Source organism: Mauremys mutica, chromosome 14 (genome assembly GCF_020497125.1).
Source record: "Mauremys mutica isolate MM-2020 ecotype Southern chromosome 14, ASM2049712v1, whole genome shotgun sequence".
Classification (NCBI taxonomy): domain Eukaryota; kingdom Metazoa; phylum Chordata; order Testudines; family Geoemydidae; genus Mauremys; species Mauremys mutica.
Genome location: NC_059085.1, coordinates 17360536 through 17374422, shown reverse-complemented (window position 1 = coordinate 17374422; position 13887 = coordinate 17360536). Strand labels below are relative to the sequence as shown.

Genomic DNA, 13887 nt, shown 5'->3' with positions numbered 1-13887 from the left:
TAATCGGCTTAATCTGTAGCAAGGGAAATTTAGGTTAGTTATTAGGAAAGACTTTCTAACTAAAAGAATAGTTATGTGCTGGAAGAAATTACAAATGGAGATTGTGGAATCCCTGTCATTGAAGTTTTTTTAAGACTGGGTTAGACAAACACCTGTCAGGGATGGTCTAGTGCAGAGAAATGGATTAGATGCCCTCTCAAGGATTCTTCCAGCCCTAAATTTCTATGATTTTATATAATTAAAAACTGTATTAAACAACAGTAAAAAACCCAGGAGCAGAAAACAAGCATGGAACAGTTAAAGTATGGCAAAATTATAAGCAACTGAAAACACATAATGGAAAGTTAAACCAAACTGCTAGTTTAATTTATCCACATTGTCTCTAATATATGTCATAGACAGACACCACTACATTGTTATCACTGCTATACACATCCTGAATGTTCATTCCATTATGGGCAATTTGTTCCCTTCAGGGCCTGCCCACAACTGCTAATTGATCAATGTGAAATGTGCATTCACATCCCAGAGCAGAATTTGGCCTTGTATATACAATTTCTTTTTTTTAAGTTGTAAAACATTAATTCAGTGCTGTACAAATATGTACTGTTATAACTGTCAGTTAAAATATCACACATAATACACTTTGAAATGTTACTTACCAACTAAAATTGCTGTACTATAGATCCTGCCATTATTTTCCAAGATTTCATGGCATCTCAGCTGACATGCTGCAGCTGTTTCATAATCTGTGCCTAAGGCACGATGAACTTCAAGAGTGATAGTGCTTTTCTGTATGTATTGCAAAAAGAAGTCATCAACGCGCACAAGATACTGTGAAGTGAAGTTATAGGATGGATTAAGACCACGAACTACTGGGGTTGTCTGTAGTTCAAAGTCATAGAATGCATAGGTGCAGAAAGTTACAGGTTCCTGGTCACCAAAAGCATGCACAGCTTCTGTAGAAAATATCACTTTGCTGATGTGAATTTCAAACAGGTTTTCTCCTCTTTCTAAGTGGACAGTTTCATCAAATTCATCTACTGGATCCTCTGGCAGGATTTCTGGTCTGAATTTGTACTGTTTGGTACCATAGGCAATATCCTTTAGTTGAGCTACAACAAACAACATGAAATTGAACTAAACATGAAAATCTTTTTCTTGTCATCAACAAATGCTGCAACAGAACTCGATTAAATGACTGAATACAGAGAAAATAAAGGGTAATTCAATAAAGTTTAAAAATGTCATTTTTTTCAAACATTTCAGTGCTCCTAATCTGTATAATTGCTTCTAGGTATCAAATGATTCACAAGTTTTATATATGGGGCCTGGTGCTCATATAAGTCACTCTCGTATAAATCAGGAATAACTCCATTGAAGTCAATGTAGATACACTGGTTTTACACCATAGTTTCAGCGCACTGGAGCTAATAATCGATTGCAAGGCAATTATGAGAAAGAAGCCTTAATGAAACATCTTTTTTTTTTTTTTTTTTAAAGGGAGCACTGGATTAAAAAGCATACCAGAGATTTAAGCTACATATTTTTGCAGAGCTGATCGAGGATTAATGACAGAGAGAGTTCCTTATGGAATGCACTGGGTATAAATACCTCCCCCTGATGCATATAGTGGGTCAACTCCTCCACCCTACTGGTCTGCCATCTTCCTGTTCCCACCTTGGCTCTCTTCAGGTAAGTCCATCTCCCTTTCTCCTGCCTTCTAATCAAATACATTTGGGACCTGTAAAAGAGCCCCATTCCCTTTTTCTTACTGATCAAAGACCCACTGCATTCAGGTGTGATAAATTTTTGCAGTTGAAGGCATTTTTGCAGTTGAAGTATACAAATAAGTAAGTATACAAAATAAGTTTTATTTTTCGGGGAAAGAAAATAAAACCAGGGCCCAAGCCACCATAATATTCTTCAGTACATAGGATACACTTTTATAGTACATAAAAAGAATTGAGCCATTATTAAAATTCTTATTGCATTAGTCCTTGTTAGTTATTGCGTGTTTATTTTTACATATAAAATCATATTTTAAATGAAAAAGAAAAACAATTCATTCATTCTTCATTCAATTGTGCAATAATTTGCGAATTAATGGAAAAAATAAAATGAGTTTTGAAGAATTAAAAGAAGGTTCAATATTAGGAAATAACAGCCATTTCAAATGTAAACTTGAAAATAGAAAAATGAAAAAACAACTGGGCCTAATTTAATATTTTAACAATAAGATAAAAAAGCTGGAGTATTACTGTTTCTAATGTAAGATAAACCAGAGATGTTAAAAATTATTTATGTACAGTAGAACCTCCAAGTTACAAACATCAGAGTTATAAACTGACCAGTTAACCATACACCTCACTTGAAACTGGAGGTATACAATCATGCAGCAGCAGAGATGAGACTAAAAAAACCAAAAAAACAAAAAACAAAAAAACCCCCCAAATACAGTAGAGTATTGTGTTAAATGTAAACCACTAAAAAAAAAAAAGGGGGGGGGGGAACAGCAGCATTTTTCTTCTACATAACATAGTAAAATTTCTAAGCTGTATTAAGTTAACGTTCAGTTGTAAACTTTTGAAAATACGGTAATGTTTTGTTAAGAGTTACAAACATTTCAGAATTATGAACAACCTCCATTCCCAAAGTGTTTGTAACTCTGAGGTTCTACTGTACATTTTCTCATACTTGAGACCTCTCTTTTGAGGCAAACATGTGAACTGGTTGCTCTGAAAACCTTTCCAATTTTGCCTTTATGCATAAAGTGACATCAACATTTGCAGTATAACACTATATTTTTTGCGGTGAATACTATAGTTGCAATAAATGTTTAAATCCTAATAATTTTTGGCAGATTAGGTATATCAAATAGGATAAAAAACTGGATTAAAAACTTACCTTCTAATTTTCGGATGCGTGCAGCCCTAATATCAAGGAGATGGACATACTGTTCAAGTTTTAACTCATAATCTTTCTGTAAACCCTCCATCTTCTGCGTCACTGCTTCAACTTCAGTCTGAAAGAATATTAGTAAAGATAGTATATTCGATAATTTATCATATGTAGGGAAAAAGGTGCCATTTCCTTTTTTTAGCTGAGTTAAACAATATAATATTATTAACAGAAATATTCTAAATTATGTACAAGGACAGATGTCAACTGCTGAAATTGAATTAATTTTGGGGAAAACTGGACAGCTCAGGGGACTAATAATGGAATATAGATTAGGTGAATTAATATAAAATAATTTCTTTTAAAAATCAACATTTATTGTTCCAAGTAGCTGCAATAAGAATAGTATCTCCCTATTGTTTAGGAGAGCAGAGATTGTGGTACTGTAGTGACTAAAGACTGGCAAATATTGACTTTTTAAGTGCACTCATTCTAAGGCTTCTATCTCACCTCTAGTCAGCCCAGGGAAGAGCTGTTACCACTTTTGTACACATTATGTCACAGTTTTAGAGTGGTCACCATTTCTTTGGCACACACCATGGAGTTTCAATGACAACTAATAGAAAAAAATCATTTAAATTCAAGATTGAATCCATATTTTGAGACTATGCAAAAATAGCAACCATTTCCAATTAATTAACACAACGCTCTATTCTAATTCCAATAGAAATAGACTCAGGCCTTGTCTACACCATGGGGTAATGCATCCTATGGGGGTTGATTTCTAAAGCGCAAATATATTGCGTATTAAATGGTTTGTGTGAACCCTGATGGTGTGGCTCTACAGGTTTCCTAACGTGCTTTAACACTGCTCTGTGTAGTCAAGCCTCATTTAACCATAGTGATTAGCTATTGTTTCAGTTCAGTGCTCTAATGTTGTATTTCAAATTTTGATGGGTTCAGAATGACATCCATTATGTGAACAAGATCTGCAGTTCCAGAAACGAGTTTGTCAGAGGAGGAGTGAACAGAGTAAAACTGGGCCAGAAGCTTTGCTTTGCCTGTACACTTCAAATCAGAACTCACATATGGCTGCAAATAGGCTTGTATTCAAGGAATGAGCTAGCAGAGGAAGCTTACAACCATGTTGATCCTGTGGACTAAACAGAACATTGCAGATGCAAACAGGCTACGCTGTCCCTGGCTATGGAACATGGATTTCATCCACTCCCACCCTTCTGAATTTCACCCTTATAGCCAATATTTATCACAATGGGAAATCTCCCGATGACCTCAAATATATCAATGTTTAGTTCTTCATGCTGAAAACTTCCTGAATTCACAAGTCTTAACCATTAATTCAAAATTTCTTGATAGTGAAAAAAGTTAAGGTGCTGCTAATATTAGTATTTTGTTACAGGTTATTTTCCACTGCGAACAGTTTAGTACCTGATAATCTTTGTTAATTTTATGCTGCACAATTAACATATTCCGTGTCTTTTCAAGTTCTTGCACTGTTTCTGCATGTGTTGCTTGAAGATCCCGCATGGCGTATTCCATGTCTTTATGGATGTCATCTTCTATTTTCTCTAAAAAGGTAAGGTCCCCATTCTTCTGCTGTTTGCGAACCTACAAGAAAAAGTTTGTTTTATTATTGGAGAACAATTGTGCAGTAAAATTAGGTGTTTGCTTGCATGTTTTAATCTACCATGAACAAGACACTAAAACACAGAAAGAACAGGAGTACTTGTGGCACCTTAGGGACTAACAAATTTATTTGAGCATAAGCTTTCATGGGCTACAGCCCACTTCATCGGATGCATACAGTGGAAAATACAGTAGAAAGATTATATATACACACATACACACACACATATGAAACAATGGGGGTTACCATACACACTCTAACAAGAGTGATCAGTTAAGGTGAGCTATTACCAGCAGGAGAGAAAACAAATTTTTGTAGTGGTAATCAAAACAGTCCATTTGCAGCAGTTGACAAGAAGTTGTGAGGAACTGTGTGTGTGTGTGTGTGTGTGTGTGTGCGCGCGCGCGGGGAAATAAACATGGGGAAATAGTTTTACTTTGTATAATGACCCATCCACTCCCAGTCTTTCTTTAAGCCTAATTTAATGGTGTCCATTTTGCAAATTAATTCCAATTCAGCAGTCTCTCGTTGGAGTCTGTTTTTGAAGTTTTTTTTGTTGTAATATTGTGACATTTAGGTCTGTAATCGAGTGACCAGGGAGATTGAAGTGTTCTCCGACTGGTTTTTGAATGTTATAATTCTTGGTCTGATTTGTGTCCATTTATTCTTTTACGTAGAGACTGTCCGATTTGGCCAATGTACATGGCAGAGGGTACACGGACCCTGGGCAGCTACATATGACAGTTTCCCTGACCCTGTGCAGCTCTTCCCTCTGTACTGGACATCCAAAGCACATTAAAGCTCCTGGGTGCTTGGCGCTTTTGAAAATCAAGACAACTTTCATAAGTGCCTAAATTTAGTACTCTTATGTTCAGCATCAATTTTTTTAAATCTTTGTCTAAACCTGCTTCTCCAAAATTGGTTTCTGATTCTGAGAAATCCGATCCATGGATGTCATGATCTTATTATGACATAAGTATCATCCATCACAAGAACGTCACTCCCAGCACTGACACTTCCTTCTACTCATAAACCCTAACCAACACAGAAAGTTACTAGAAATCTTTTAAAAACCCATCCAACAAGTGTTTTGGGCCCAAAAAGGAACAGGTGTTAGAGATTCTTTAAAGCAGATTAGGGACTTGGCCAGTGTTACTGATTTTACATGGAAGGTGCTTATATACTACTGTTATGGGGCCCAGTATAAAACCTCAAAATTCAATCAATCAATCAGCTAATCCCAATGTAATTTGTGACTTTGATCTTATAGCATTTGGATGATTACAGTTCTGAAGATGATGTCATCAGTGTAAATTTAATCAGATGAAGTGCTGTTTGTCAATTCTGCATTATTACAGGCTCATCCAAAATATTCAGACTAATGAAAATACAGAGTCCTCTCAAGTTCAGCAAAAAGGATCGCATGGGTGTCTCATGGAAAACTTAAAAAAATATTCGATATTAGATACAATTCTAATTATGTTGTTAATTACTTTGTTTAGCTTTCTTTTTAATATTGTTTTATTATTTAGAATTAAGGACATCTGAGAGGATTGCTTTTCTACTGTGAGGGCATGCTCATGCAGAGGTATATTTATCACCTGTTTTAGTCAACACATATATATGGGCCATTAGACAGGTTGGTGAGGAGACATGAGTTGGAATATATTCTCGAATATGGCTTATCTGAGGAGGTCTTTATTATGGGAGCTGAATCACATATTAGTTAAGACAGAGTTATTATTCTTGTGGTTCTTTCTATGCTTTAAAAAAACTGGTATGACACCTAAAGTCCAGGTCAAGTGATTCTTCCCCTCCACTTTTTTTATTTTAAATAATGGAAATCTATATCCATAGAGTTTTAGTTGGAAGAACTTATTGGCTTTTCACCCAAGATCATAATCCTTTACATTGCCTCAGCCAGACACTAGGGTTTTCAATACTAGTGGGATATTAATACTTTTTCTATTCCAGTCTTCTAAAAGAAAGTTTAAAATAGTGATTTTTTTTTGTTGGGGGATCTTTTGATTTTAGAAAGGATATTTATCTTTAAGAGTCCAAGATGGATCATATATAATGTAACAAATGTGAATCTTTTAAAAGAAAAAAAAAACAATGAAAAGGATTCACCTGAACACAGGAAACACACTTTCACTTCATTGCAGTCTTGTTGTAAACGACAGAATTACAAACTATGTGCAAGAGAAAAAATTGTATTTTTCTGGTTCTTTTATAAATAAGCAGGAACAGGTGTTCAGGCACCAGAGAGCATCTTTTTATCGTGCTTTCAGAGCTTAACATTTTAGTTTGGAGTATACTTCCATTACCTTCAAAATTAGTGAGCAAAAAGTTGTTTTTGATCAGCACTATAATAGGGTAAAGTGATAAATAAACAAACAGCAACTCTTTTCACTGAAATAAAAAAAAAAAGGTAAAGTTTTAAAAGCAAGTGTCTGCCGATCTGGCCTAATTCACTTTTGATGTTATTATGAAATATGTACATAACCTAAATAAATTTCATCCTGCCATCTTTTCCTCTCTCCCGTCTGCTTTTCTGTAACTGGAAAGTGACATGTGCACATGTACGAACAAGCAGCATTAGCTACTAAAAGATGCACAAATGATTCACCTCTTGAAGACTGAGGCATTATGTAGAGAACATGCAAAAGTCATCAGAGTTAAAAAGTAGAGTGGGACAGATCAAAATGTGGTCAATTTCTGTATAAGTTACCTTTATAAGCATGAGGGCTTCACTGAGTTCCACCATTTCAGTATCACTCTCCTGAAACAGAAATAGTCAATAAAAGGTGTTATGAATGTGTGAATGAATAATGGAGAGATACATTCAGAATAACATGGTGCATTCTCACTAAACATGACACTTTGCCTGATATCATGAATAAATAAACTCCATCATACTTCTGCATTCTTTTGGTTTTGCTTTTAAGAGTACTTGCACTATGCATAAAACATAGAAAGCTTTTTTTGGTCATTTTCTAAACAGAAAAAAAGTTTACCTTGGTGAAAAACTTCATGCGATTTTTCAGTTCATCTAGCTGTTGCTTGTGTTCCAGATAATGCAATTGCAGTTCTTTGTTCTCTTGGGTCAGCTTCTCATTTTGGTCTTATTAAACAAAAAACAAACACCATACTCCATTTAATCCAATATAACTCAAAAAGTTGTGATACTGATTTTAAAATCTACTTCTATATAATAAATGCATTTTTAAATATTTGTCCCCTATTCCTTATATGTAGCAAGTCATATTGTCTTAGCTAGTTGCAAGATAAGATTGAACATTGGTTTTCTTCACCTGATAGTTGGAATTAATATAGGGAGGGTTGTTCTTACTGACATTAAAGCTCAACTCAATGTATTAAAAAAAAATCTACATTTAAAAAGAAGCATATTGAAATACAGAGAAACCTTGAACATCATCACACTAAGTATTTTCAACCATTTTTGTGTAATATCCTTAGTCAACCATTAACTCATCTGGCATGGGGTGTAGAGATTTCCCAAAATTACCCACTAACAAGCAATTAAAGCCATATCATTAGCTAGCAAGCTTTAATAGGAATTTTGCATCAGTAAGGATGAAGTAAAAAAACTTCAGGATTAGGCCAAATGATTTTAATTCAATTTAGTTCTACCAGTGCAACTTCTCTAATATAGACCAGTCCTAAATTTAAACCTTTTCCAAATTACTGAGGTTCCTGAGACACAGATGTAGAAAATGACTACCACTCTCTTTGGTTTATTGCAATGTTTTCTATAATGTGTATTCCTCCTCCCTTGACTATTGAGGATCCCAAAATTATATTCCCTCATCCTTTGCTGTAATATTATAAATTCATTTTACTGGTTAGAGATACACAGTCAACTTGATGTGCAAGCATTAGCTTTTGCAATTCCCATTTGTACAAATAGGAGTTGATTGGATAAAACTCTACACATTTAGTTGACAGTATATCCTTCTCCTTTCAAGAAAATAGTCTGACACCTTCTTAATGCTTTTTCTGTTAACCTCAAGACATGCTCCATAGCTTATCTATATTTACAGAGTTGCTTTTTAGTTCTGAGGACAAAACTCAGCAGATACCAGAGTTTCTAGTTCTGAAGGTTTCAAATACTGGCATTAAACTACTTTTTATTCTGTATTTATATGACACAATCACTAAAGTTAAGAGAACTCATCAGCTAAATCAACTTTCCTATACACAGCCATCTCAACGGATATGCCTTTCAACCTAAAAATCATAATGGCCAAACATACTCCCTCCCGCTACAAAACACTCACTTTCAATTGTAATACAGAACCACTAACAATGGTTTAATTCTCTACCACTATGTAGAAAACATGGTGTATGGAGGGGGAGGGGAGAGTCAGCATAGACTCCTCCCCAGGCACACAAATCCTGTGGTGGTGGCTGCACTAATAGCAACAGCAGCAGCACATAGGCCTCCTTCCCCCTAACACAAGCTGTGACATGAGCTGTCTCCGTAGACTTTAGACGACATCATTGCATCAATTTACATTTGGATTACTGCTTAGACGGTTATCTTCACAACTCTAAGTGTTACGGAAACATTATCTTTCTTAATCAAAAGCTTAAACTTGCAGGTAACACGTGGTCAGGAAAGATCCACCTCATGAAAGTGGGTGAGAGGACTTTTCAAGCCCTTATATACTAATTACATGCAAACAAATGAAGTTAAATCAATATCATTTAGGTTGCAAAGTCAAGCACTTGAGTTAAGAAATATGCCATATGGCGCTCCCAAAGGACGGGTTTGGGCCACTGAGACTGTTCTGGGGGTGAAGGGAGGGTTGTTGAGAGAGTGCCCAGCCCAGGTCTCTCCCACCCTCCTGGAGAGACTGTCTACTCCATGGATTCCTTGTGCAGTGTGTGCACTATTATTACTTCAGTACCAGTAAGAGCCCACCCTTACATTAGAATGTTAATGTTCCATTCTCTTATTACTTTGTCAGGCTGCCAAAATTTTCCTGAACAATGCAAGTGACAGAAAGGAAGAGGTAATTTGCAAAAGATATGCTCTCGGAATTATTTTGGGGACATTCTATGCGTTATACAGGAGGTCAGTCTAGATGATCAGAATGGTCCATTCTGGTCTTGGAATCTATGAATTTATGAAAAAAGTTTCTCTCACCCAAATCTGAACAGAATCTTATGGAACAAACCTAAGTCATTTCTCAGACCCACTCCTTACTTCTGAATTAGCAATAATCAGCAGCTTCTGCCAATCGCAACAGTCTTGTATTCAATATTTTACTTTTTCAAAATTATGTCCTTCTGACACAGAATTATTTAACAGCTTGTAGGAGAATGTTTTGGCAAAATAAACAATTTTCAAAGTCCTTTTGTTCTAATATCCTCAGCTGTAATCAATATACACATTGTGCTGATCCAGGGGTCGGCAACCTTCTTTATTTTATATATATTTTATAATAGTAGATATACCAATCTCCTAGAACTGGAAGGGATCTTGAAAGGTCATCAAGTCCAGCCCCCTGCCTTCACTAGCAGGACCAATTTTTGCCCCAGATCCCTAAGTGGCCCCCTCAAGGATTGAACTCACAACCCTGGGTTTAGCAGGCCAATGCTCAAACCACTGAGCTATCCCTCCCCCAAATTAGAATCAAGCCAATTAATTTAGAATCATAGAATATCAGAGTAGGAAGGGACCTCAGGAGATCATCTAATCCAACCCCCTGCTCAAAGCAGGACCAATCCCCAGTCAGCTTTTTGCCCCAATCCCTAAATGGCCCCCTCAAGGATTGAACTCACAACCCTGGGTTTAGCAGGCCAATGCTCAAACCACTGAGCTATCCTTCCTTCGTCACACGGCCCATCAGGGTAATCTGCTGGCGGGCTGTGAGACATTTTATTTATGTTGACCGTCCACAGACATGGCCCCCTGCAACTCCCAGTGGCTGCGGTTTGCCGTTCCCGGCCAATGGATCTCTGAGACGAGACTGGAAGACCCTTCATCCTGTCCACAAGTGCCACAAATAGTGTGAGGACAATCTAAGCAATGTAGTCCTGTCCAAGTAGAATCCTAACACTTTTCCAGCATCCAGTGTGTGGAGTTTCTCCTCTCCTTTTTGACCATGAAGCTTAGGGAAGAAAGTAGGTAAATATATTGCCTGATTGATGTGAAGTGAGAAACCACTTTAGCGAGAAACTGGATGAAGGCAGAAGTACACCTTGTCATTACAGAAGATTGTATACGGTGGGACAGATACCATAGCTCTCAATTCACCTACTCTCTTAGCCAAGGTAATTGCCATCAAAAAGGCTACCTTCATTGAGAATGGGGCAATGAACAGTTGGCCAGCAGTTCAAAGGGAGGACTCATTAATTTTGCTAACACTAGTTTTAAGTACCAAAGGGTAACACTAGTTTTAAGTATCCCCAGGTAGAGGATCCTAACTGGTCCAGACCCTTCAAAAACTCAATTGACATGGGATTATAGAAAAGAGGGCAATCATCACTTAGAGGGTGAAAACCTGAGATAGCTGCTAGGTGAACACCGATGGAACTAATGGCTAGAGCTTGTTGTTTCAGGTATAACAAAAACTTCAGCTCATATTGTATTGAAGCCTGGACTGGGGAAACCCCTTTTTTGCTGAGACCAGATGGAGGCTTCCTATTATTCAAAGGATGTTTTGAACAGATCTCCTCCTGAGCTGTTAACCATGGAGCATCCAGGCTGTAAGGCGAAGGGCCTCTAGACTGCTATGGAGAAGGCAACTATAGTCATGTGAGGTCAGGTCTGGGTCTAGTAGTAGTGTCAATAGAGCCCTGGCTGAGAGGCTCAGCAGAGTACAAAACCAATGCTGGTGAGGCCATGTCAATGCTATAAGCATCACTCAAGCATAGTCCTGCTTGATTTTTAACATTCTGAGTAGGAGAGGAATTGAAGGATATGCATTCATGAGATTATCTTTCCAGAGCAACAGGAAAGTGTCCGTCAGAGACCCTGGATTATGAGCAGATGAATTCTCTGTAATTTGAAGTCTTTAAACCATGATTTGAGGACTTCAGTAACTCAGCCAGAGATTAGGGGTGTATTACAGGACTGGGTAGGTGAGGTTCTGTGGCCTGCAATGGGCAGGTGGTCAGATTAGAGAAGATGTGGGCAAACTATGGCCTGCGGGCCAACGCAGCCCTGAGCTCCCAGCCGGGGAGGCTAGTCCCCGGCCCCTCCCACATTTAACCCCCTCCTCCGCAGCCACGCCACTGCGTGGGCTGCACTCTGGCCCGCCGCTCCCACTTAGCAGCGTGGGGAGCGCAGCTGGCTCTGGCTGGGTGTTGCGGCTGTGAGCTCCTGCTGCTGGTAAGGGGGCGGAGAGTGGGGGGGTTGGGTAAGGGAGCGGGGGGTCAGGAAGGGCAGTCAGGAAGGAGGGTTGGATGGGGTGGAGGTTCTGTGGGAGCGGTCAGGGGATGGGAAACAGGGAGGGTTGGGAGTGGGAGTCCTGGGGAGCCTGTCAGGGGGTGGGGATGTGGATAGGGGTCGGGAGGGCAGTCAGGGGACAGGGAGCACGGGGGGTTGGATAAGGGGGGTGAGAGTCCGGGGAGGGGGCGGTCAGGGGACAAGGAGCAGGGGAGGTTGGATGGGCTGGAGGTTCTGAGGGGGGCAGTGAGGGGCAGGAAGTGGGAGGGGGCAGATAGGGGGTGGGGGCCAGGCTGTTTGGGGAGGTACAGCCTTCCCTACCTGGCCCTCCATACAGTTGTGCAACCCCAATGTGGCCCTCGGGCCAAAAAGTTTGCCCACCCCTGGATTAGATGATCACAATGGTTCCTTCTGACCTTAAAGTATGTGAGTCTCTGAGAAACCTGCTCGTGAATACAATTGATGAAACTTCCTGTTGATGCAGACTGCATACAGGTCAACACGGGGAATTCCCCACAGTTAGAAAATGAACTGACTGTATCTGGGCAGAAACCACTTGTGGTGATTTTTGAAAGACCTACTCAGTTGGATCGGCTAGACTGTTCTGGACAGCTTTGTCCAGAAGGTGTGAAGCTTTGAGATGGACTGAGTGGATACAAAAGTTCCAGAGCAGCATTGCCTCTTGGCAAAGAAGGGTCCATCTGACCCCTTTCTGTTTGTTCACACAGAACATGGCTGCTGTATTGTCCATAAATACTAGTAAATCCCTTTCCTTGATATGGGGAAAGAAGGTGTGACAAGCTACACGAATGGCTCTCAGCTATCTTATATTTGTATGGAGAACTACATCTTCCACCTGATCATAGCCCTTGAGTCTACAGAGATTCCAAGTGGGCCCCCCAATCTAAGAGCAGAACAGTCTATAAATAAAGTCAAAGTCTGTTAGGTGGAAGCAAATGGAATGCCTACACATACATTGAAAAGGTCTATCCACCAGTGAAAAGAGGCTAAGACACCAAGTATATGGGCACTCAAAGCACCATATGCAGTGAACGATAATTTGGGGAGTACACAGAACTCAGCCAGCCCTGCAGCTTCCTAAGACGAAGCCTGGCATGTCAAACCACATAAGTATGTGTGTCCATATGCGTCAGAAGGAGGCCACTCCGCCTCACTACACTACTTAACAGCTGAGGGCCGATCAGCAGAGGATTAGCAATGTAAGTAAGTCAGTAAGGAGTCTATAGCCTGCCCTCTGGCTGGGGCAGGCAGCAAACGGTGCCAAGCTCAGTCCTCTGGCTGGGGCAGAGCAAAAGCAGTCTATGGTCCAGCTCCCTGGCTGGGGCAGACAGCAAACGAACGCAGGCCATCTGGCCTAAGTTGGTGGGGTTGGCAGCAGCGGGTATGGGGACCTGGGTCCACCCTACTCCACTGGGTCTGAGCCCAGGACCTTAACAGTGGCGGGGAATACCGCCACTGGATCAGTGGGGATCCTGCCAAAACATGCTGACCATGGCTTCAGCAAACACAACTGGACTAATGTCTGGTTTCCCTGGGCTACTTTCTACCCCTACCTGGTTGTAGGGATTCATTGCTCATGTCCCTTGGACTCCAGCAGCTCCCTGGATTACTTGCTGAGCAGCAGCTCCTCTGGGTGTTACTCCAGAGATGGGGTTGACACAGCTCAGTCCCTAGCTCAGGGAAAGCAGCAAGGCAGCAGCGGTGTCTGACTCCTTCGCTGGCTTGCCCTCAACTAAGATGGAGGCCCCGCCGTTTATATTTCCTGTTCCGCCCCTCTGCTTCCGGTACAAGGGGCAGACCTGGCCTGGCTTTGCCCACCAGGAGGTGGGGAGTAATTCCTCCCCGTCTGTGTCAGAGGGAGGCCACGCTGCTTCACTGCAGATAGGCCTTCAGGTCT

General features: G+C 39.9%; 1 protein-coding gene across 3 annotated transcripts in view; it reads right to left on the bottom strand.

Annotated features, from left to right (window-relative positions):
- RPGRIP1L (RPGRIP1 like) overlaps positions 1-13887 on the bottom strand; it is a 126585-nt gene that overhangs the window by 71603 nt on the left and 41095 nt on the right. For 2 of the 3 annotated variants that reach the window (XM_044987014.1, XM_044987013.1), the window contains exons 11-15: positions 7567-7673; positions 7281-7331; positions 4351-4530; positions 2908-3025; positions 663-1115 (exon numbers count right to left, since the gene is read on the bottom strand). In XM_044987014.1, the coding sequence (XP_044842949.1) occupies positions 663-1115; positions 2908-3025; positions 4351-4530; positions 7281-7331; positions 7567-7673 (909 nt within the window). Of the gene's footprint in view, positions 1-662; positions 1116-2907; positions 3026-4350; positions 4531-7280; positions 7332-7566; positions 7674-13887 lie in introns of those variants that run through there. The other variant, XR_006573404.1, reaches the window with a different exon arrangement.